At 39.5% G+C, this 23,035-nt stretch overlaps 2 protein-coding genes across 3 annotated transcripts in view; one reads left to right on the forward strand and one right to left on the reverse strand.

Moving 5' to 3' along the window:
- Nucleotides 1-7,000, forward strand: part of ARHGEF26 (Rho guanine nucleotide exchange factor 26) — a 65,526-nt gene extending 58,526 nt beyond the window's left edge. Inside the window, exons 13-15 of the mRNA XM_064457835.1 lie at nt 3,176-3,243; nt 3,732-3,836; nt 4,741-7,000. Coding sequence (XP_064313905.1) covers nt 3,176-3,243; nt 3,732-3,836; nt 4,741-4,883 — 316 coding nt within the window. The 3' untranslated portion in view covers nt 4,884-7,000. The remainder of the gene's footprint in view (nt 1-3,175; nt 3,244-3,731; nt 3,837-4,740) is intronic.
- DHX36 (DEAH-box helicase 36) overlaps nt 4,595-23,035 on the reverse strand; it is a 28,821-nt gene continuing 10,380 nt past the window's right edge. The window contains exons 12-27 of one of the 2 annotated variants that reach the window (XM_064457833.1): nt 22,735-22,822; nt 21,794-21,849; nt 21,628-21,692; nt 21,004-21,147; nt 20,216-20,333; nt 19,452-19,550; nt 18,587-18,760; nt 18,203-18,289; nt 17,460-17,543; nt 17,258-17,357; nt 17,081-17,171; nt 14,947-15,067; nt 14,182-14,334; nt 11,274-13,184; nt 6,622-6,696; nt 4,595-5,656 (exon numbers count right to left, since the gene is read on the reverse strand). In XM_064457833.1, coding sequence (XP_064313903.1) covers nt 12,999-13,184; nt 14,182-14,334; nt 14,947-15,067; nt 17,081-17,171; nt 17,258-17,357; nt 17,460-17,543; nt 18,203-18,289; nt 18,587-18,760; nt 19,452-19,550; nt 20,216-20,333; nt 21,004-21,147; nt 21,628-21,692; nt 21,794-21,849; nt 22,735-22,822 — 1,566 coding nt within the window. In that variant the 3' untranslated portion in view covers nt 4,595-5,656; nt 6,622-6,696; nt 11,274-12,998. The remainder of the gene's footprint in view (nt 5,657-6,621; nt 6,697-11,273; nt 13,185-14,181; nt 14,335-14,946; nt 15,068-17,080; nt 17,172-17,257; nt 17,358-17,459; nt 17,544-18,202; nt 18,290-18,586; nt 18,761-19,451; nt 19,551-20,215; nt 20,334-21,003; nt 21,148-21,627; nt 21,693-21,793; nt 21,850-22,734; nt 22,823-23,035) is intronic. The other variant, XM_064457834.1, reaches the window with a different exon arrangement.

The raw sequence follows: 23,035 nt of genomic DNA on the forward strand, positions 1-23,035 counted from the left end.
ACACAGGTTACTATGAGGAAAATGTTGCTTTTACTGTTGTAGCTAAGGGAGGCGTTCTTGACAAGAAGACCTTGAATAATCTGACTGCAGAGATTCATTTAAGCTTGCTCTGCCTCTGATACTTTCCTGCACTGGTTTGTTCCTTATTGTCTTAAAGTATCTTATCCTAATTGTCAGTTCTTTCAGCAATGTGGCATTTATAACAGTTGTCTATATATAGAGCACAGGATTAGCAGCAGGAAATAGGTACAGGTGCATCCTAAGGTGGTAGCAGGCAAACACTGTTAGAGTATGAATGCAGAATGCTCTTGTCCTGGAGCAGTGATTTGTTAATTATTTATGGTAACGGTTGGATGGTACAGAAGTGGAAACAGTGCTGGATTAAATGGGAGGAGGAGTTTGGTCCTGCCTTGGGGAAGCTGTGGAGCTGTGCCGGGATAGACGTGGTCCTTGTTCTCCTGATGCAGTTTTGAAAAGTGTTCTGCTTTAGAAACGAGCAACAAGAAGTGTCTTGTTCTGTCGGGTGCAGATACCCGAGAGGCCACCATTTCTCTGTGGTGCCATTAACTTCCACACAACCCTTCACAAAAGTGAAAGATTTTATCTGTTTTAGTGGAAGCTGGAGGCGGGACAGAAGACATGAAACAGAGTGCTCCAGACATATCCCAGCCTGGAAAAATTTACAATTTTGGGTTTGCTTTCAAAGTTTAGAATAACCCTGAAAGGAACTATAGATCATTAATGATTTCTATTAAAGGTCTCATTATAAAGTAAGCAGATGATTCAGACTTGTTTAGCCATGCATTTTTATTGGGAAAAAATGCAGTATATTTTTAGTTGTCTGGGCTTGTTATGAAAAGGCATTTTGTTCCGCAGATTTATTATTGATTTGCTAAATACTGTTTGTAATATAAATAGCAGTTAGCAGATTGTCATTCAGAGGAAAAGATTCTGAAAAGAAGTACTTCATTTGAAAACTACCTATTTTCATAGAGTATTATGATGTATACAAAAGGTACAGAAAAACTTAACTTTCTCTTAACGTTGAGAAGGATGGGAAGGGAGTCTACAGGAGGAAGGCCAAGCTAGATGGTTGAGAGGCCAAGCTGGATAGTTGAGAGTGCTTACTGAGTAGAGTTTTGCACATGTAAATCTTAAATATTTTTGCAGACGCAAGGATTTCTAGCACGGTTTGATCATGTTTTGTCACTTTATGTGGTGTGTGATTCCCAAGTATGGAAGTACCACCATTAGGTCAGGAACGTTCTACTGCCCTGTGAATAAGGCACAAAATACACAGCGTACACAGATTATGACGAAATATACACTTAAACTGGGAGACAGTCTGGCATTATCCCATTTTTCTGAAAAGAAATGTAGTTTCCCTGTAACCATTCTTAACAGGAAAATGTCACCTACTTTTAATGACTGAAATGTCTAAAGTAGCACACGTTGTAGTTTTAGCCATCTGTATGAGATTGACAGGTGTCAAATCTTAGTAGGGCATGTGCAGTAGTTTCATCTTTGAGGAAGAATGTGTGTTGGGATTTAAAAAAAAAGATCAGCTTCTTATTGAATGCCAAAACCCCAGTACAAATACTTATATTCAAAATAATCAGTGGGACATTTTTTGCATTCTAAAAGAAACATGCTCAGAAAGACTTCCATTCTGAATCCCCTGAATTCTCAATCCAAATCAAGTGTTGATAGTCTGTGAACAGAAAAGAGTTTTCTAGAGCTAGCTGGAAGAAAGGGTTTGAAAGGTGTCGGTGTTCTTGGGAGTGACTGATAAACTTTATCGTGGAATGATGCACAGTGGGATGGTCAAGTTAATTCCTGCCCTCCCTCTGCTCTTCAGGCTGGAGTTCACAGACTAACTACAACCCCTTGCTGAATCGTCTCCTCAGTTGTTGAGCGATGGTACATCTTGGAAGATGTACTCTAGAGAAGTCCCTCATAACTTGTGTAAACGTCCCATTTTCAGACACTTCTGAAGACACCATAGTGCTATCTCCAAACAGAACTTTATTCTGTTTTCAGATGTTTCAGATATTTGACCGAATCAGGTTCTCAGCAGAAGGCAGATGGTTTTCATTATTTTTAGTTAAAAACTGAAGTTATCCAAAGATAGCAAAAAAAGATTTTTTAGGGGAAGGGGAAAATTCAACCCTGTAAATCCCTTGTGTTATTCTAATCTGTACTGATAGCAAAGCCCTTCAACAAACATGAGATAAAAACCTAATTTCACTGAAATGTTTGGTTTGGGAATCAGTACAAATTTTGATTTGCCAAAATTCAAAGTTAACATGATTAAGTTGTTATAGCTCAGCTGTTAACAGGGGCGATTTAGGATTAGCTTTCTTTTCCCCTTACCGTCTGATTCCACTTTAGCTTGATCCGCTCCCTTCCAAAGTCAGTTGTCAGTAATTTGCACTTCTGTGATTTATTGTATAACACTTAAAAGCTGGGTAATTCTTTCTGTTCTCCTCAGAAATACTGACACATGTAATCTGTGTTTGATTAATTTTTTACTAGGTTATACAAGGTGAGCTTCAAACGACTCGTTCAGGCCTCCATTGGGTCCCTGCTTATTTGTGCTGGCTCTCAGATTCCCCAAATCGACACATCTCAAACACATAAATGTGTCCTTCTGAGAGCCCAGAGAAACTCTGGTTTCTTTTTTTTCTCTTTTCATCTCCCATTCTTGCTTGTCATTCTAAGTGCATGTTGCAGAGCCGTTCTTACGGGAGACCTCTTGGCATTCGAATATTAAGATTGCTGTATTGCATTTATCAGATGCTTTGTATATTAGATGGTTGGTTTTTTTTTAAGATTACTAGTAAGTATTAGTCACAGACACTAGCAGAGAAGTTTACGTATATTACTTAAAAATAATGAAAGTAAAGGTACATGAGACATCACACCAGTAGGTCCCACATATATAAGCTTGTTTTTTTCTAACCCAACATGCGTAGAATAGTTAAATATGTTTGAATAATATATTACTAGAAGTAGTATCACACCTGGCCATATTTTGAGGAGAAAGGAGGTTTTGTTTCATTTGCTTCCCCCAAAAGAGGAAAAAATTAACCAGAGGTTCTTGAAAAGGGTAGTAGTCTCAACCATTATAAAGAGCACGAGTTGGGAAACTGAGTTTTGTCTTTGCCACTTGCAGGAGTGACAGAGCTCGCTGGATTACAGCGCTTGGACAGGACCGAGACGGGCAGAAAACGGACAGGACAAGTAAGTTACGACTAACAAGATTTCTGAGAGCTTTGTCACAGGAATGGAAATGCACTGCCCCTTAGCGGAGGTTTGAGCAAGTGTAGACTGTAAATACTCGGAAACACTGTCCCTTTCTTTTGCTGTGTTCTGTAGCTTTAGTACATGTGAACTTGCCATCTCTTCCTGTGCCCAGGGCATGCTTTGAGGAGTTCTGTTTCACACAGTAATAGCCATTTGCATTCATTAACGCTGGTTTGGTCAGCTGTTTCAGTCTGTTAGCAAAAGTGCACAGCCCCTTCCTGTCTGTGTTTATCCCAAGTGTGTTTGTGTGTAGTTGCTCGGGTAGGAAGCCATCTGCTTAATTTGCAGCCCTCTTTGGTTTTTTTTTTTTGGGGGGAGTATACTCTTAGGTGGAAATTTCAAAAATTAATTGTATATATATTTTAATAAAAGATACTATTATGTGAATTGTTTAATTCAGCCTGGCTTACTTCTTTGACTTACAGCTTTGACTCAGGTAGAGATCATCAGAACTTACACAGCAAAGCAGCCAGATGAACTGTCTCTTCAAGTTGCTGATGTTGTTTTGGTTTACCAAAAAGTAAATGACGGTGAGTGAGAATTTTGCTGTCACTGCTGCAGGTGAGCCCAGCTAAAAAAATTTATTTGCTAATAGCATTGGCTGTACAAGGAATAAAGAAAAACGTAAGCATTTCAGTTCTGGTTTCTAAGGGACAGCCTCTGTTTAGGCAGCAGATATTCAAAGTAACTTGTGGCCCATCATACTTTATATAGGTAAATAGCTGTGGAAAGTATGTGCTGGTTGATTTTGACATGTGAGATGTCCACAGATCAGAAATTGAATTCTGCCTAAAAACATGGAGCTCAGGTATTCTAATGAGTGAGCACCAGGTTGGTTTGAGTAAGAGAACCATACGCATTATTAGTCACGTCATGCATTGTGCTTCACTGCCTGATACGTTTAGGGGTCTAGCACTGTGATTTTGCTGAAGTTTTCCATAGCATCAAGTACCCTGAGATCAAAACTGATCCTTGCCTGGACATGCAAGTGTTGCTACTAATTCCTCATGGTGGCTGACTCGGTGATGCTTTAGTGCTAAGTCCTAACTTAATGATGTCATTCAATATTACATATGAAATCAAAGATCCTATCACTTTTGCAGCACTGCTTTCTTTAGATTGCAATTATATTCTTTATATTATTTCAAACAATACATTTGAATTACAATATTAAAAAAAGTATTACACTTGTTTCATTTTTTTTTACACGCTTTTTTCCCTAGTCTTTAAAATTACATTAAAAAACCAAAACAAAATCCGAACAAAAAACAACCAACCAACAAGCATATCTTAATCTGGTACTTTATTCACTACAAAGGCAAACATATAATGTATGTGGGAACTGTGTCAAGTGCAACACTTCCAGTTCTGACAAAGTATCTTTAACATTACTTGAAAAGGTTTGTTACTCCTTGTCTGTTGACCCTTTTGCAGGTTGGTATGAAGGGGAACGACTGCGGGATGGTGAAAGAGGTTGGTTTCCCACGGAGTGTGCTAAAGAAATCACATGTCGTGCCACGATTGACAAGAACATGGAACGGATGGGACGTTTACTTGGACTTGAAACCAACGTGTAGAGTGTTTTTGCTTCACCATACTATACTACAGGATTTGCACTAACTGCTGTCAGTGGGGGTACGGTTGCATGCCCTACAGCTCTGACATGAAGATGTGGGTCACCAATGCAAAAAAATCTAGTAACAGCACTGATGTTTTAGATACTCATCCCTTTTTGTTTTGTGTTTTGAAAGCTCTGAACTGAAACCTGGGCTTGACCAGTGGCAAATTTCAACTCAAAGTTGTTTCTTAGGCACTGGAGAGCTGCTGTGCATCTCTGACTCACATTTCAGTTTCATCTTCAGTTCCTCCATCCCTGCCTCTTCATGTATTCTTTCTCCATCTGTTTTTGAGCATTTTTGACTTTCTTTCAGAAGCAGATGCAGTCTGCCTAGAAGACTGAAAACCAGCAACTCACCCAATCCATTGAGCTGGAGGTGAGTAGCAATATTGGGGGTTTTCTGCTCCTAAGAAACTGCAGTGTTACATACTCTGCTTCCGAGAATGTTAATGGAATACTTCCCAGTTGTGTCAAAAGCTGCATGTCACCTGAACTACACTAACCAACCCTATAATTCATAAAGGACTACCTCCCCAGCACAAATCCAGGGACGTCCCAGGCTTTGTAAGTAGTAATTAGCAATACTGGCAAAGCTGACAAAAGCTCCAGAGAAAGCTCCAGAGAAGAGTCCAGGGAAGTGCCTCCAGTGGTGGTGGTCTCTAATACAACCTGTTACCCACTCGGGCAGCTCAGGCTTTTTCTCCCTCTAGTGCTGCAGTGGTGAAAGGATTTCTGAAAGCAAGAAAGAAGTACCAACTTCTGCAAAATATATAATGTTGATTAGCTTGTTCTCAGCTCATTTTAGCAGAGGTATTTTAGAGGAGTATAACTGTTGGAAATGTGTCCATTAGGGGGTTGTTTTGGGTTTGTCTTTTAGTCTTTCTGCTCTTCTGTACTAGAACTTATTTCCTTCTGTGGAGGCAAAAAACTTCAGTTTACCTACATCTTTAGCATTTGTTAGCATCATGTTGAATCTACAAGCAAAAAAAGGAGGGAGAAGAAAGATCTGCAGAGTCTTGTTAAGTTCTCATCTCCAGTGCATATAAATGGTGAGACCACCACTGAGGAAGGAGTTGGAAGTAGACATCTCAGGACCTTGATTAACTTAGTATTTTGTTAGCTTTGCCTTCTCCTACTGCAGTGTGATGTGATGTCATTGGATGCTTCGGGAAGAGGGAGAGTGAGTGGTAAAATAGTACTCTGACCTTGCTTTCAGAGGGCTTGCATTTGTGCTGCTTCACACATGCTCTTCTCTGGCTTAGAGAAGACTTCTCACAATTGCACTGCACACACCACCTGCTAAATTTTTGCATCTGTAAGTGGTTGGGGTTTTTTTTTTCTGTAAAATTCCAAAGCTAAACTAATGTGTGAACAAAATGCACTCAAAAATGAAATAAATTTCAGTGCATCTTTTCTGTATATAGGTGTGACAGTTTGTGTATAAAAGTCTTCACCTTTTTAAGGACCAGCTGATAACTCAGCAGGGTTGAATACAGAGTCAGTAAAACTGAGGGAAAAATGTCTAGTTCAAAGGCTTTCTTCTTGTTGCATTCCCTACCTTTTTTAAAGGGGCTGTATATTCTTTTATATCCTGTAATATGTTGATTCAATTTGTGAATTAATTGGTTGTTTATAAATATGTATCTAACAATTTAAAATATATTAGGAAGGCAATGATTTTGTACAAAAATACTTACCTTGACAGTCTGATGTGGTTATACAGCCTTGTAAATTAATTTATAAGTAGACTGATAAAGAAGTAATGCGAAAAGCTGTAAAGTGAACAAAGACTTATTTAACATAGTAAAAATACTGGTAATATTTTAAGAAATTTTATTGTAAACAGGCAGATGTTTAACATAACTGAATGTATAAAGCCAGAGATTAATGTTATTCAGATTTTTTTAATACATTGTATATATTTTTCAGACTTAGTTTTTCAAAAAATGCTGTAGTGTTTTTTAAAGACATTTGTAATTTTTCCTGTTGTCAGAGATGGTTCTTCAGGAATTAGAACTCCATTATTTTATAGGACAACAATCAATAAAATGCTTTTAAATCCTTTAAAAAAAAGAAGCTTTTTTAGTAAGAAAAGTGCAAGCTGTTAGTGTCATTCTTGTCAAAGAAACTAAATCTGTGGCATTTTAAAATTTTCTGTGCTGTAACGATAAATAGCACCAACATGTGTCCTACTTCATCTGCCATAGATCTAATTTACATGTATGCCCATGAAGTTGGAGCAATGACATAAAATGCAGGCCTAGGAGAGCATCTCATCTCTCAGAGATTGTATCAGGAGAGGGAAATGGGAAAAAGTCCAGAATACAAGGTTCTTCAACTACCTGTTTCTGTAGTAGAGTTTGAAGGGACCTATGACACTCCAGGGCTGACCGAAGGTTAAAGCATGTTATTAAGGGCATTGTCCAAATGCCTCTTAAACACTGACAGGCTTGGGGCCTCAGCCACCTTTCTAGGAAGCCTGTTCCCATGTTTGGCCACCTTCCTGGTAAAGAAATGCTTCCTCATGTCCAGTCTGATCCTCCCCTGATGGATGTAGCTTTGAACTGTTCCCAGGCACCCTGTTCCTGGATCCCAGGGAGGAGAGATCAGCACCTCCCTCTCCACATCCCCTCTCAGGAAGCTGCAGGGAGCAATGAGGTCACCCCTCAGCTACCTCCCCTGCAAACTAGACAATCCCAGAATCCTCAGCTACTCCTTGTAGGACATGTCTTCCAGCCCCTTCACCAGCTGTGTTGCCCTCTGTGAGCCTCAAAGATCCCAATCCTGATAACATTTTGTACAGCTGACTTCTAGAAGTCACTGTGTAGAAAATAATTCAAAATTTATCAGGAGAGAAGGCTGAAGCAGGGTAGAGCACTCAAGAAGTAGAAACGTTGGATCCAGGTCTTGTGCTAAAGATGACTGCATTAGTTACTATTAAATAGTTCCAATAAATGCTGGAACTGTATTGTAATTTATCTGTGGGTTAGTATACAGAGGAAGATGATTGCTTGTACTAAAAACTACACCTTACTTTGTGAGCCAGGTCACGTCCATATTCTTGAGAAGGGGTAAGGCTCCAGCTCCCAAACACCTGCAGGCACCTCCTATACAGTCTTACTTTAGCAGATTCTCCACCGCAGACATTTGCCACAGTGTGCTAGGTGCTTCCCCAGTTGAGCATTGATGCCTGCTGGCCACAACAGTGGTCCCAGAACCTTCTCCAGAGCAGTGACCACCTTGCCCTTAGCCTAGGAGCTTACAGCCTCTCTGGCACAGGAGGGGCACATACAAATTCATTCATCTATATGTTTGTCCCAACTGGTTGTCCACATTCACCTGCAAGACACCTGAACAAAGGATCAACAAAAGAACAACAAAACAAAAAAGCAGTGGCCTTTTGGTGAGCCACTGAAGCAGCACTTCCTAAAGAAGGCAGTTTCCCTACATTTTCTAGGGAAGCAGGTGATACCATCAGTGTTACCTACGCCCACAGCTCCATTCAGCACTACATAATTCACACATACACGGAAATAAAAGCCTCCACACCCCATTTGGTTTAGTGTAGCATCAGCATGTGCCAACACTAGGCGTCTAGCAGGCCCAACACTGATGACTGGTGTGACCTCTTAAAATGCCCAACTCTCTTGCTCTAGTCTAAACTCCCTCATAGCTCTAGAGGGTCTTAGACATTTAAGCCAGCATGACAAGCAATTTATCAAAATTTGTATAAACAAGCTTTCAAAAGCTAAGGGTTTTTTTTTTTTTTTTCCGTTCTAGCAGCTCCACAATATTTTCATCAGCAAAACAAAGGCATGTTTTAACTCCGACTTGCTTTAAGATGAGCACTTCTGCTTCAGAGGGAGTTAGTTATCTAAAACTCATTCACTGATTTCACTAACCAGCATTCACACACATGCTCTCTCTTTCCGTCTCTCCTGCCTAAGGATGAGGACATGACACTAGCACCTCCTTTTTAATTAAACAGCCCAGCAGTGAGACTACAGCTTGGAGCTTATTACTGTAAAATTAACTCTAATTTCATTTTTGCAAGGCCTGGAATTTGTACCCATCCCTAACTCAATGTTTCATTTTACATGATGCAATTGATTACACATGATGTGAGGTGGGCAGAAATCATGCAAAATCCTATGAGTATAACTGACCAAGCGATCAGATACCTGTGTGGATGAGAAGGAAATCTCAGGTTTACACTGAGCCCTCACTGAAGCCAAGACTGAACTGAAGGCCAGTGCTGCCAGGGGAAGGAACCCACTCAGTCCTGCTGAGCCCAGATGCCTACATCAGGTCTGTGGGCACCTGAGGGTCACCACGCAGCCCTTCAGGAAAGCAGCACCCACCTGACACCAACCTGTCTCAGCATTCCCAAATACTCATATGACACAACTAAAGAACAGTTACTAATACTGTCTCCTCTGCTTCTTATATCACTCCCGCAATGTAACAAATAGAACATTTTTATCTGCTGAATTTGAAAAAAGTAATGCTATAATACAGTATTATCCTGACTTTCATGTCAAAGGATAAATTTGTTCTCCATTATGCAGAGCTAGTTAGCTGAAAATAAAAAGGTAAAAGTAGCACCACTTTATTCAACCTACACAACCTCATGAAATGGAGCCTTTGTGCGGCATCATACACGCACATACCTTGAACTGTGTCTACAGAATATATTCTTAGCTCTACTGTAGTCTGCTAATGCTTTTCAACAGCTTTATCGTAACAACTACATAATTTATAAAAGCTGAACATAAGACAAAGGTCAGGAAGAATTAATTACCATCACTGAATTCTGTTTCATTTCATAACCTGGAGTTCCAAAAGATGCTAGAAACTAGCACACAGGCAGAAATGCCCTTCATTAACTGCAAAACATTCATCATCTCTGGCTAGCCATATAAAAAAGAAAGCTAAAACCCTTACATCAGCATTACCTTAGAGATTACATAGTGACCTGATGTCATGGTTTAATCGTGGTATGCAGCTAAATCCCACACAGCCACTCGCTCACTCCTCCCCAGTGGGATCAGGAAAAGAATCAGGAAGGTAGAAGGAGAAAACTTGTGGGCTGAGATTTCAACAGATTTCAAGACAGTTTAATAAGTAACGCAGAAGCTGCACACACAAGCAAAGCAAAACAAGGAATTTGTTTGCTGCTTCACACCAGCAGGCCGGTGTCCAGCCATCTCCAGGAAAGCAGGGCTCCATCACACATAACAGTTACTTGGGAAGACAAACACCAGTATCAACCCCTTTCTCCTTCTTCCCCCAGCTCTATATGCTGGGTATGACATCATATGGTGCAGGACATCCCTTGGGTCAGTTGGGGTCAGCTGTCCCAGCCATGTCCCCTCCCAATGCCTTGTGCACCCCCAGCCCCTCACTGGTGGGGTGGGGTGAGAGGCAGAAAAGGCCCCTGCGTAAGCCCTGCTAAGCAGGGATGTTTTTTTCCTACTGATCAACGCTGTTTACATCATAAATCCAAAACACAGCCCCATACACACTATGAAGACAATTATCCCAGCCAAAACCAGTACATCTGACATTGGCAAAAGGCTCATTTTTTCAAACTGAAGAACAGAGGGGTCTGATGCTTTTCTGCTGGAAGTAGTATATTAAGCTACATGCTTTAAGCACAGTTGGGAAAGCATAGCTAATACCATTATTTACACAACAATCATGTTACCTTTTAAATAAAGAGCTGACCATACCAATCCATGACCACCCCAGTGTCCATATTTCTTAGCACCACCCCCATAATACCAGTCTGACCCTCCACAGTTGGGGCAGGGGGGACTGAGAGAACTGCCATCTGTCTTTCATTTCTTCAACCAACACTGCTATTCTCCCCCAGATTCTGCTATCACTACCATTTCTTTTTACCCTTTGTGTTTTTAGGGAGAAAATTAGCCATCATTTAAGTATTGCAAAAACTAAGAACTAGGAGAGTAAAACTGGTATCACCTGCCAGCCTTTTTTTTCCATGACTTAATCCAACCCCGCCAGTAACAGCACTACTGCCAATTCTCCCTCAAGAAACTAGAAATTTGTAACGTAGAGCAGCGCACCATACTTTGCTGTGGTAACTGCCCGTGCCATCGCACACCCCTCTGCCTTAACACTGCGCAGCCAGGTACAACAGGCCCCAGAACACAGCTCTTCTCTCGGCGCCATCTTGCTTCCCCCTATATCGGTTGCACCTGTCCCAGCCCGACACCCTTTTTTTTTTTCCAAGACCAAGGTATAGCGCTACAGTCAAGTTATTTAATTTTCATTTCCACACACGTTATCATTAATCTCCCTTTTCCCCGTTGATTCCAGGGCTCACCTTCAGCGGTGCCGCGGCGCCCTGGGCTCCGGCCCCCTCAGCCGTGCGGCGCAGCCCGCGCGAGGCCCCTCACCGCTCCCCCGCCGCCCTTAGGCGGAGCCACCGGCCGCTTCCCGCCCATACCTGCGCCCCGAGCTCCTGGCGGGTCCCGCGGCCCTCACAGCACCGCCCTTCCACACACAAGCACAGCCGGCTCCGGGGCTTTGATTTTCCCTTTAAACTGCCTCCTGCTTCCCCCACCGCCAGGCCAGGGCGCGGTGTTCCTCCTCCTCCTCCCTCACTGATTGCAGCACCAGTGTTAGCAGCTGGGTGTGAAAGAATAAAGTGATTGGGGGGAGGGAGAGGTCGAACCGTACGCTTTTTTTGCACCTGTGTTGTAGAAATAATGAGCTTGGCATCCTCCCCTCCTTGTTAACCCAAAGGAAAGCACGGTCTAGTCACTAAGTTAGACTTTTTCATACAGAAATAAGTTTCATCTGACCAGTTCTGTTTTCTTCACGATGAGGCTTAAAAATCCTCCCGAGGGTGGTGGTCAAGGTCATTTTTGCAAAGCACAAGAAACAAAAACAAACCTCAAGAAAGGAGAGGGATTACATTTCCAGGCAACAACAACAACAAGACACGAGCTTTTCCTCCTCAAGGCTAAGTCTAGAAATAACCACAGCTATGGCTGCAAAGTGCAGGTACCAGAGGGCTGCCAAATACACTGCTGGCACTTTTCAGAGCCTAGAAGCACGCAGCCTCAGTCTTAGCCTGCCCACAGCAGTGGGGGAACACTGCCCAACCCCAAATCCAGCCCCCAGGGTTTAAAGGAAACTGCAGGTCTGCCACCCTTACACAAGTTTGATCAGAACAGTGTTTCTCAAACAAGTCGCCATGCTCGAAATCCTAAACAAGCCTTGTTATTCAAATGTTCTTACAGAGTTGGAAGCATTCAAAACAGAATGACATTCAAAACATTTTGAACTAAGCACAGATGAAATAGCACTTTAAAGAAAAAAAGCTTTTAATGTAATACTATAATCCATACATGGACTGTTTTAAAAAAGAAAAATTAGAATGCAATGAAACCTTGAAGACAAGTATTCCAACATGGCTTTTATTTAACCATGTTTCCTGTAGTCTGAACTTTTAGTCGGTAGTGATGATGGATAGGCACAGAAAGTTACTAAAGATTAACTGAATGGGATGAAAGGCAGGAGAATATTTCTGAAGATTGTTTCCTCCCATAGTACAAATTTAACAAGTGTTTTTCAAGTTTAGTTTAATTAAGCTAGTTACATTCTGTGGAAGTGTTGGTGAGGAGACTGCTGCACAGCTGGAATGACACAGTAAGTATAATTACTCACCACCCCCAATAAAAAAAATATTTTGAGATGTTTCTACCAATAGCAAGAACAGTTTAAGTATTATTAAGCAGTATTTTAGCAGGTTTTTTGAATATCTGTTACCTGATAGGTGTTTAAAAAAAAAGCTACAGCAGGACAAAAACCATACATCAACTAACATTGCTAGCATTGCATTTTTCTTATTTAAAAAGCTAACACTGAACACAGAATACCATGCATATACAGATATTACCAACTATGTTGAAATAACTGCTCTTCAGCATGAGGGAATTACCAGCTTACCCTAAAAAAAGTTCTTCCTCTAGCTAAATAAATGCTATACAAAACAAAACCAAAAGGGGAGTATGTTGGCTTTATCAATACAGATGAAAGTGTGTCAACTATAGCGTTCACTCTGGAATCGTGGAGCATAGTTTCTGGCACTTTCATTCTCCTGTGTTGTGATTAAGTCTATAATAGCTGTCAGTACTGCTGTATCCCTGGATTTAATAGCATTCCAGTCCACGGGATGTGGATTTTCTATTTTTTCTTGTAGAAGATCATCGAGCTCTTGTCTTAAATTCTGGAAAGAGTGTTGAAATAAAGAAAAAAGAAACAAGTCAGAGCTACACACAACATAACTACAGTAGGTTCAAATCCCTTGGGCCCTCTGTTGTCCTACTCTTTACACCTGCTCTCCTATCAAATCACTTTAACATTACTATCTTCAGGATCAAAAGCTGCTTCTCAGAAATAAGCACTTTCACCTTTTGTGACAGATGACCATCTCTGGATATGATGGCCTTTAATAGCCTATACATACACTAGCTGACCATTTCAGGATTAAAAATATTCGTGTTAAAAAAAAGCATCAGTCATAATTTCTAGGATCTAATATTAAACAGAGCTCCATTCAGCTCCTCCTTCCACTGGAACTTACTACTGCTAGCTGAAGACCCCATCCTCATGTTTCCATATCCAATGTGGCCATTTCATGGACTGCTCAAGTCATCCTACAGCTTTTGCTACAGAAAACTAGAGAGATTAAACTCTTCAAATCTATCACTGTAAGACATGTTTATAAATGCTTTAAATTCACCTTATGACTCTCCTCTGGAGCTTCTACAGTTTTTCCAATATGCTTATGAATTTTTCAGCAGAGGCTGCACCAGCTGAACAAGAACATCACTGCCAGATTCCTGATGCCTCAACAGGCACCCAGCCTCATTCTCATTAGTCAGGTTATTAAATTGGAAACAAATAAACACACACCTGACTGCCTTCTCCTAAGGACAAACATAAGGGGGTGCTTCACTGTTTACTTGTGCCCAGTTTACCCTGAGAAACAGACTGTTCAGAATGTTATTTTTACTTCTGCATTTTAACTTGCATTCATCTACACACCTTCAGTAGATCTGTTTACTTTGTGTACTTGAACTGCTTACTGGGAATACATTTAAAACATCATCTCACTGTAGTGATAAGTCAGTAGATACACAGTAATATCAAATATAGAAATCTCCAAGAAGAATCGGTGTTGCACTAAGTCTTCCATATACATTATTATTAAATATAGTCACCTTAACTAAGTGAGCTATTCTCGCTGGAGACTGGAAAACAATCCATTCATCCACAGCGATGGTATCCTGATCCTTATCCTTCTGAATGGATATATCTCCTCCAAAGAACAAGAGACAGTATGGAGAGACCTCTGTACAATCATACAAGTAGATCTGCAAGAAGATAAAGTTGTCCAATCACCCTTCCAAACATCTTAAGCGACATGAGTAAGCCTTAATGAAACTCATAACAGAATTCCAGAAGACCATTATTCAGAGTCATTCATAAATTTGAAAGACATCTGAAGCAACTCAGTTGGAAAAGTTACATGAAATCAGATTAAACAGGAGTAAAAATGGTCCCAGATACAGTCCTTCATGCAAAGTAGTGAAAACCAAATCAACTATTCCATAACAATCAGAGGAATTTTTCTTTTCTGGCATTTTCAAAAGTGCTACACTGGATTGAAAATTAAAATAATAATAGTAACTATACCTGTCATTGCCAGAACCTTTAAAAGAACAACAACACAACAACAAAACCAAACACACAACACAACCTCCCCCCCCCCCCCCCCTAACCAAAAAACCAGAAGTCAGTATATTAGTCATTTGTGGAACAACAGCACCAGTATCACAAAGACCATAATCTAACGGCATGTAAAAGAAATGACCCAAGACAGGAAGGCTTCAAACAAAGGCAGTGTTCACACCCACTCTGAACCTTAATCCAACCTTACTAAAGAGCTACAAAAATAAATTACACAAATATAAACCTTCACATACACTGCTAGTTCTCATCTTCAAATGGTACACCAGCCAGTTATAATGGAACTCTGTTTCTTCCACATTAACCGATTTAGGATGAATATTAACTGTTCCATCTGTCTTGGTGCAAACTTTCACCCTTAAAAGAAAAAAAAGTTTTTATTTTAGGATTGAAATAAGATCTTGAAAGTTTAACACAATCATGTCCCAAGTTAAAAACCCTCCGATTATCCACTAGTGTTCTAAACTGTGGAAGTCCCTCACCTCGAGTGCTGTGTGCAGTTATGGGTACATTAAGGATACAAAGCGACTAGAGAGTGTCCAGAGGAGGGCCCTGAAGTTGAAGAAAGGTTAGAGGGGAAGCCGTATGAGGAGCAGCTAAAGTCACTTGGTTTGTTCAGCCTGGAGAAGAGGAGGCTGAGGGAGACCTCATGGTGGTCTGTAGCCTCCTCACAAGGGGAGGAGGAGGGACAGGCCGCTGATCTCCCCTCTGGTTACCGATGACAGGACCCAAGGGAATGGCAGGGAGATGTGCCAGGGGAGGGTTAGGTTGCATATTTGGAAAAGGCTCTTCCCCCAGAGGGTGGTGAAGCCCTGGAACAGGCTCCTCAGGGAGGCATCACGGCACCAAGCCTGGTGATATTCAAGAGGCACTTGGACAACACCCTCAGAGACATGGTGTGAATTTGGGGTTGTCCAGTGCAGGGACGGGAATTGGACTGGATGGTCCGTGTGGGTCCCTTCCAGCTCAGGACATTCTGAGATTCTATGAGTACAGGGACATTCAAGGAAACTTTAACTTATTTCCCAAAAGATTAAAACTGAATCTACGGTATGAGTTTTTAGACATCTCTCTGCACTTAAGCTTGAATTCTTTGCCAAATTTACCCCTTAATAAACCCTGTCATCCTCTCAAGCAGAAAAACCAAGTGACATTCTTTTTGCAAATGAAGGACTAGCTGTACCACTGTCAACCAGTCTGGAGTGGTGCACCTCTCTTTGTACCATGTACCTTTGAACAAATTTGACTCACAGGTTAATGTTCAACTGCTTTGGCCATACTTACTACCCAAAATCACATTTCCCTTCTTATGCAATAATGCCATCAGACAATAAAAAGCAGAAAGCACGCACAATATGTATGAAACACAACTGTTCTCTTCCTTCCTACATTTCAGCAACCTAATTCTTTGGGTGTGGATCACTGAGCTCTCTACCCCCTGTGTGCAGAAGTATTTTGCAAAACATTAAGTTCAGTGTTTTGAAACAGAAACAGCAGTGGGAGAGCTTCTCCAGCAAAGTAGTTAGCATAACAAGCGTCTTGTTTAGTGGACTGTAAAACGGAACTTTCCTGGGCAGCTCCACCATGCGGCAAAGATACAGTGACACAGTAATTTGATTCAGGTTTGCAAACTTACTGCGTTTAGGAGACTCCAGTGTACCCGACTCAGTTTAAAACAGAGTATCAACAGACTAGCAGCATCAACTATGGACAGGTCTAAATTACACAGTCTAAGGTAGAATTTTGACTACCTATTCTTACTCCTTTCATGGAAATAACCACTTGAGGGTTTTTTTTTTTTGCCTTTTTTGGTTAGTTTTTGATTATAGGCCTAATGATTGATCCTAGCTTGCTGTTTCGACATTACACACCCAGAAAAATCTCTCCAAATGTTCAACCCTTCATTCTGTCTTAAATCAGGTCCACAAAGAAGGATTTCTATGTTCTGAAGAGTATACTGTTAGTTTGAGTAACAGTTTATAAGGATAAATAGTCTGATAATAAGTAGCAATAAATCAACAGACTGGAATTTCTCAGCTCTATGTAGCCACATAATAAGAAAGGATAGTGTTTCAACTGCTGCTGTGGATCGAAGATGATGGTAGGACTCCTTTAGCAGCAGCGTTATTGATATGTTGTAGCATTATCATGATAAGGTGACAAATTATTTCACAGACTAGCAGGTATCCAAATGTTAAAGTAAAATCAACAATCCATGCTCTCATCTACCTGTTTCAAATGAAGTAACGCACACCCACGATTAAGCTATATGGAGATCCATTCACGCACTCAAGCCCATGCTTCACCTTGCCAAACTACCTAACGTAGAAAACACCTCAAATACAAACCAACATTAAACCAAACCCTTACATTTTTCTCTTTTTGCTGAAGCTTGGCCGGATCTTTGCAACTTTTGGATATAAACCAGCACAGATGACCGCTTTGAGCAGCTTTTCATTATCTGTAGAGGACAGCAAAGTAAATGATGCAGTTCTGCAAACTGAGATTTCAGCTATCAGAAATTTTCCATTTCCTTTTGCTGTTTACCTGAGTTGATATTAGATTTGGGATCCTTGGGGTCTCTGCTATTCACAAATCCAGCTGCAAGGAGATGCTCAGCAAACTGTCCCTTCATGTTATGCAGCATCTAGGAAACAACCAAAATTGTCCCAGGATATTGCTGTGCCAAAAGGCCTCTCCCCTTTTCCCCACAGACATGATCCTCTTTTATAAACTGTCAGGATGTTACCTGGAGTGTATTTGAAGACAGGAAATATTCCCAGCAATAGTCTTTCTCAGTTCTGAAACCACGACGCCGAGTCTCTTCCCAGCCCTAAAAGACAAAACCATACTTAAGGCATTTGGAACTGAACATATACTACAGAAGTAAGGACTGCAAAAACTGGAAGTCAACAAACAATATAGTCACATTTTTCTCTACAAGAGAGAAAGTAAATCCTTTGATCTCTCTGTTGATATATATGCAGCCCAAGTAGAAAAGTACAACTATATAACATTTTGAATCAAAAACTTCATTTTTCCATGGTGAGGACTGAAATCTAACTATGTTTGCCGGAACTTCAATTGTTGCTATTAAAAGTCCTGGGCAGAAATGGCATTCCAGGCCATTTATTTCCTCTTCTTCTCACCCCAACACTATACAACTAAGTCTCCAAGACTTTTGAAGTCAGCTTCAGCCTCTTGTAGAGGGCCAAAAGGACAAGACTTAATGACTTCAGCAAGGTAACTACAACATTACGTTTCCTTTGTCTCTTTCATAGACTTAAAAAAAAAAATTAGGTTTTTGAGCCTGAAGACAAGATTCCTCAACACTAGAAGGGTGAAAATTAATTTGGTTTTATGTTTCTTAGAAGCTGAGAAAGAAATACTTCAGAGCATAAACTGATCAGATTTTCCTTAGAATAATCCATATTACTCAAACTAAAATTCTAGAAGAGAAAAAACCAAACAACAACATTAAAGCATGCCTACCGTGAAAGCATTCACCACGGTTAGATGATCACTTTTAGTGTTCTTTGACAGTTCCTTTCTTCTTGCATCTGCAACTTTCTCTTTGCCCTAAGAATAATTAGAACCCATAAAGTATTCGTGACTGACACCCGTTCTTTTCCTAATTAAGGTACATATATACAGCAATACTTTGTATGCTATACACAGGAAAATTAAAGCTACTTCCAATATTCTGTATGCAAAGACAACACTTCATGGTATATGAAGGCAAACTTTTACCAATAAAAATGTAAACAACATGAAAATAAGATTAAAGTGCTTTTAAACTATAACATCTCAGTAAGTCCCAATATCCTTCTGAGATTCTTAAATTCTTATATGTAATTCTCTTCTTAGAAACTTTACCAGGGGAATGACAAAAGGGTCCTTGAAGCTGAGGCTAGCTGCAATTGTAAGTACTGGATCCAAGCAGCAGAATAAAGCTCCAAAGAGGATCATTTTTCCAATATGTGGTTCAACTGGTAATCGAGCTAAATGGACACCTAGTGGAGTCAGTTCTTCTTGTCTGTCCAAAGCGTTCTGTCAGAAGAAGGAAAAAAAGAAAAGGAAAAGAGAATAAACACGGTATCTGAAATGGGGAGGATTTCCCCAAGATAGCCACTAGGCTACCTAGAGAACAAAGGAAAGCCTAATGGCTGGAGCACACAGTTAGCTGTAATAAGGTATGGTAGGAAAGCGATCAAGCAAGTTATGGAGAAATTGAAGCATTCAATTAGATCCAAGAAAACAGCAGTCATCTTTAATCATGTTTCAAGTAGTTAATAGTGTCATTAATCTCTCCTTCCCCAGCACCCAAAGGAGCAATGACATACAAGATCCTTCTCCTATAGGCCTTATTTGCCCACAGAAAGAGTATCATAAACTCTTCACTAATTTGACTGAGATAGGAAGGCTTGGTGGATGCAGCCATGAGCAGGGTAGTTCAGAAGCAGCGAGTTAAATATCTGCAGGGAACTTAAATGCAAAGGGCGTGTATATGTTTTGAGTAATTTAGAAAGTTCCTCAGGAACTACTCTATGCAGCCCATAAAGATCATGTATTACATGAAATTATTTCCTCTGTTCAGTGAAGATATATGAAGGGTCTACACAATATGGTAAGGAGTTTCAAGTCTCCAGACCTGTAGAATCACAACTGTCGGATAACAAACAATGCAGTAACATGGTTCTAAACAGATTTTTCCTTGCATGTACATTAAGCAATACTTTACCAGCTCCATTAGATGATTTATGGCCAACATTACAGCATCACGAGATGGTGGGTCCATTAGTTTACTCAGAAAATAAGCAATTCCACCAAGCTTTAGAATCTGCAAGGGGAAAAAAAAAAAAAGAAAACCCAAAACATAAACCTGCAGCAACTGGAGAAAGACAGTTATCTAAAATTAGTAAGCAGCAACCACACTAATTTTAAAAAGTGTGAATAATTCAGAGCTTGAGTAAGGATTTCACTAATTAAGAATTATGGAGAAAAATAAGAGGTTTTAATGATGCAATCTGAAACATAAGGATCTATCCTTCATTCAGTATGCATACACACGGTATTCCTTATGCATGCTTATAGAATTCAATACAAACTGTCAAAACAGAAACTCAGGTCAGTTCTAAAACTACTTTTTAGTAAAATTCTTTTAAGATATCATAACCCTTGACTCATTGGCATTCTCACTGAAGCTCCTCTGATTGAATGATATTTGGCGGGAAATGAGGGGTAAGCATAGTCTAAATTTTTGTTGATAGACTTCAGCTTTTATTTATACTAGACAATCCTCTTTTTTCCTGGGTTTGATGTATCTAAATACAAATATACCTTTTGCAAAAGTTGCTACAATGATTAGCTAAATATATAGTACTTCAGGTGTAACAGAACTTCAACCTGAAGACAACCACAGGCTAACAGTTACATTAACTTAATCTCTCAACCTCTTATTCCAATGGAAAAGTAAAAAATATGTTTGAAGATTCATATATTTACCTTGATTTGTAAACAGAGTTCTTCCAAAGGTGTCCTCAAGATCTCTGGTAACTGATAATCATCTAGAAGGCTAGCACGTAGTCCATTATATAGATGATAACAGTGGCCTGGCTGAACTCTGGAATTATTTAAACAAACACAGGTAATTTTTTCTCCTATGACACTGCAATAGTATGATTTTGTGTGTTTCTAAAAAGCTTTCCAAAGCACCTCAAAGAATTAGAACTGAAGTGTATTCAATTCTAGAAGCCATTTCAGCTTTCTGAAACGCAGACCCATCAACAGGAAAAGAAGGCACGGAGAACACAGAAACCTCCTATCAACTGCTCAAACAGAGTAATGAAGAGACCAGAGAAGAACTGGAAGTCTGAACAAGAGAGAAAATATTCCACGAGGTATTTTGAGAGGGAGAGAAGTTTAAAAAAAAAAAAAAAAAAAAAAGGAATTCGGTATATAGCTAAGTGAATTTAATTTGTAGGCAATTTTCACTTTAATGTATCACAGCCTCATAAATCAGGTGTGAAGGCAAACACTACCGACAAAAATTTTTTAAAAATGCTGACTTATTCTTTTATAAAAAGGAGGGAAACTCGTGGAGTTAAATGCAGCGCAAGTCAGTTTCCTAGAAGGACAAAGAAACCATTCCTTCCATAAGAACAGCAGACAGTTGTGCTAGCATCTGTTATTCATACGTTCAGAAGCGAAGTTGTATCTTCAGCAGCACGGGCTCCAAGACTGACACAAAATTAACATCACACAACTTTTCTAACTATCCCCGTTATTCTTACCTTCCTGCTCGACCTTTCCTCTGCTTGGCATTAGCTTTACTAACCCACTCTGCCGCCATTGTGCTAATGTTGTTCTGTGTGTCAAAATGAGTTTCCTTTATTTTTCCACCATCTATAACAAACACGACGTCATCTATTGTAATGCTGTTTAAAAAAAAAGAGAGATAAAAGACATGTAACTCTTCATCTTTGCAAGCTTGACCTAGGATTTGAAAGGGGATTAGCCTCTCTTTACCCACTGTTAAACTGTGAGCCAACAATTAGAAAATTTGTGTTCGGATTTTCATTAAAAATTACATTACTACGCAGTTCAAGAAACAGCTCGATTTATTCTCCTAGGTCTGGCAGAAGTCACCACATGGGGTTATGAAGTCTGCAGAGAGGACAGGAAGCTCAGATTTATCACATACAACAAAGGCATGTCTTTATAGTAACATCCACGTTTTAATTGTTTAAAACAATTAAAGGAAAACTCCTGTTTAGCCTATAAACATTTCTAAAGATAAAGTGTTATAAATGAATGGTACAATACAAAACGTATTTTGGAAACAACGAACAGGTTTATACTTAACACTATTTTGTTAAACATATAGCTTTTTTTGGTCTGTATAGCTAGCTATTTACCTAGTCTCAGCAATGTTGGTAGCAATCACAATCTTCCTTACTCCTGGCGGGGTCTTCTTAAAAACCTGTAATTATCCATGACCCATTTATATATTTGCCAAACCCAAACATATACTTAATTTATCTTTTTGTAATTATAAAATATTACAATAAAAGAAAAGCATACCTGAGTCTGGTTAACAGTAGGCATCAATGAATGTAAAGGTATGATAATAAACCTATCTGAAAATTAGAAATCAGTAAAAGATATGGCGTAAGCACAGAAACTTTAAATTTACAGGAAAATCAACTATGCAGACTAGAGAAAATATGCTGCAAGTAAAGCCTACTGTTTCTTATCTGAATTCACAGATATATATATATATCATAATGGTAAATTCTAAAGCAAAAAGGTAAAAAGGAATTTTTTTTATTACACTACGATGACTTGACAAGTTTAAGAAAAAATATTAAGTTATGTATAGTAACATATATTTAATTTCAAAATTCTTAAATGTTTTAATAATTGCCCAAGTTTAGTAAACTGACACTTTCCTCAATCTTTCCACGAATTGAAATTCTTCATCTATGCAATGTACCCAACATGACTATTCAGTTAGTTGTCTTAAAGTTCAAGGGCATAGTTAGACAAGTTAGATGAAAATATGAGTTAGACAAACAGGACAAATTAAAGTGTATCAGACAGGCGTAGGGTATTTTCGTGTCCTATTAAAAAAAGCTTCGAGGAATAAATAAGAGTTAAAAGAACTATCAGCAAAGCAGTAAACAAGCTGCTGAAGAATCAAGAAAAGAGGAAATGAACATAGAATGAAGAAAGAGGGTTTAGTTTTGGATGGAAGTTATCATAGCTATGAGAAAGGACAAAAGGAAAAAGACACAGTCAGATTCTTTTTCAGATTGTTCACTCCTACACCGAGGAAAATGAGTTATTATCATTAGCAGATGAAAGATACCACACAAATGCAAAAAATGCTGAACACACTGCAAACATTTTGAGAGGAGACACGAGGGAAAAAAATCCAGTGTAATGCCAGCAATCACATGCGAAAAGTGAGAGTTTGCCGCTAATGCTACTGCTAGAATTCCCATTTAAAGGTTCGGTTTTACCTGACTTAAACATGACTTGTGACATCAAGAGATCATGCAAAGTGCTAATGTTGTCCCAGCCTGGAAGAAACACTAGAATTGCACCATCCTATGTATAAAAGAAGGAGTGAAGGGGAAAAGAGGTTAGAATAAATCATATGCTATGCAAAGAACCAGCTACTTGCACACTGACACATGTATGTTAGACAGGTGATATTTGAAACCTCATTGACTCAAATTTGGAACAAAGTTTGTAAGATTGTTTTTTTTTATAAAAGAGTTAGATACATATGCTTCTCTCGGCATAATACATAAAAATTTG

The sequence above is a fragment of the Phalacrocorax carbo genome, chromosome 7 (assembly GCF_963921805.1).
Source record: "Phalacrocorax carbo chromosome 7, bPhaCar2.1, whole genome shotgun sequence".
Lineage (NCBI taxonomy): Eukaryota > Metazoa > Chordata > Aves > Suliformes > Phalacrocoracidae > Phalacrocorax > Phalacrocorax carbo.